This window comes from Penaeus monodon, chromosome 29 (genome assembly GCF_015228065.2).
Source record: "Penaeus monodon isolate SGIC_2016 chromosome 29, NSTDA_Pmon_1, whole genome shotgun sequence".
Taxonomy (NCBI): Eukaryota; Metazoa; Arthropoda; class Malacostraca; order Decapoda; family Penaeidae; genus Penaeus; species Penaeus monodon.
The window spans coordinates 23,196,070-23,196,304 of record NC_051414.1 but is presented as its reverse complement, the minus strand read 5'-3'; the positions used below and the strand labels follow the sequence as shown (position 1 = coordinate 23,196,304).

Below are 235 nucleotides of genomic sequence, written 5' to 3'. Positions count from 1 at the left end.
ATCTCTCTTTCCCCTTCTTTTCATTGTCTCCCTTTTTTGTTGGGGATAAGGGGAATTTACTTCTTTATTAAACTATTTATTATTAAATTTTTTCACAATTCATTTTTAGTGAATTTTTGAAATGGCGATATGAACCAGGTGGGAAAACCCGGGTTGTTCAAAGTTTTTTTGTCGGGGGCGGGGTTTGGCAAGCTAATTGGGGAATTTTCTCTGAGGGGTTGTGCGGTGGGTGTGC

At 39.1% G+C, this 235-nt stretch overlaps 1 protein-coding gene across 1 annotated transcript in view; it reads left to right on the top strand.

The window, feature by feature from the left end:
• The first annotated feature begins 129 nt into the window (after positions 1-129).
• Positions 130-235, top strand: part of LOC119591775 (sodium-independent sulfate anion transporter-like) — a 31,961-nt gene continuing 31,855 nt past the window's right edge. The window contains exon 1 of the mRNA XM_037940521.1: positions 130-138. Coding sequence (XP_037796449.1) covers positions 130-138 — 9 coding nt within the window. The remainder of the gene's footprint in view (positions 139-235) is intronic.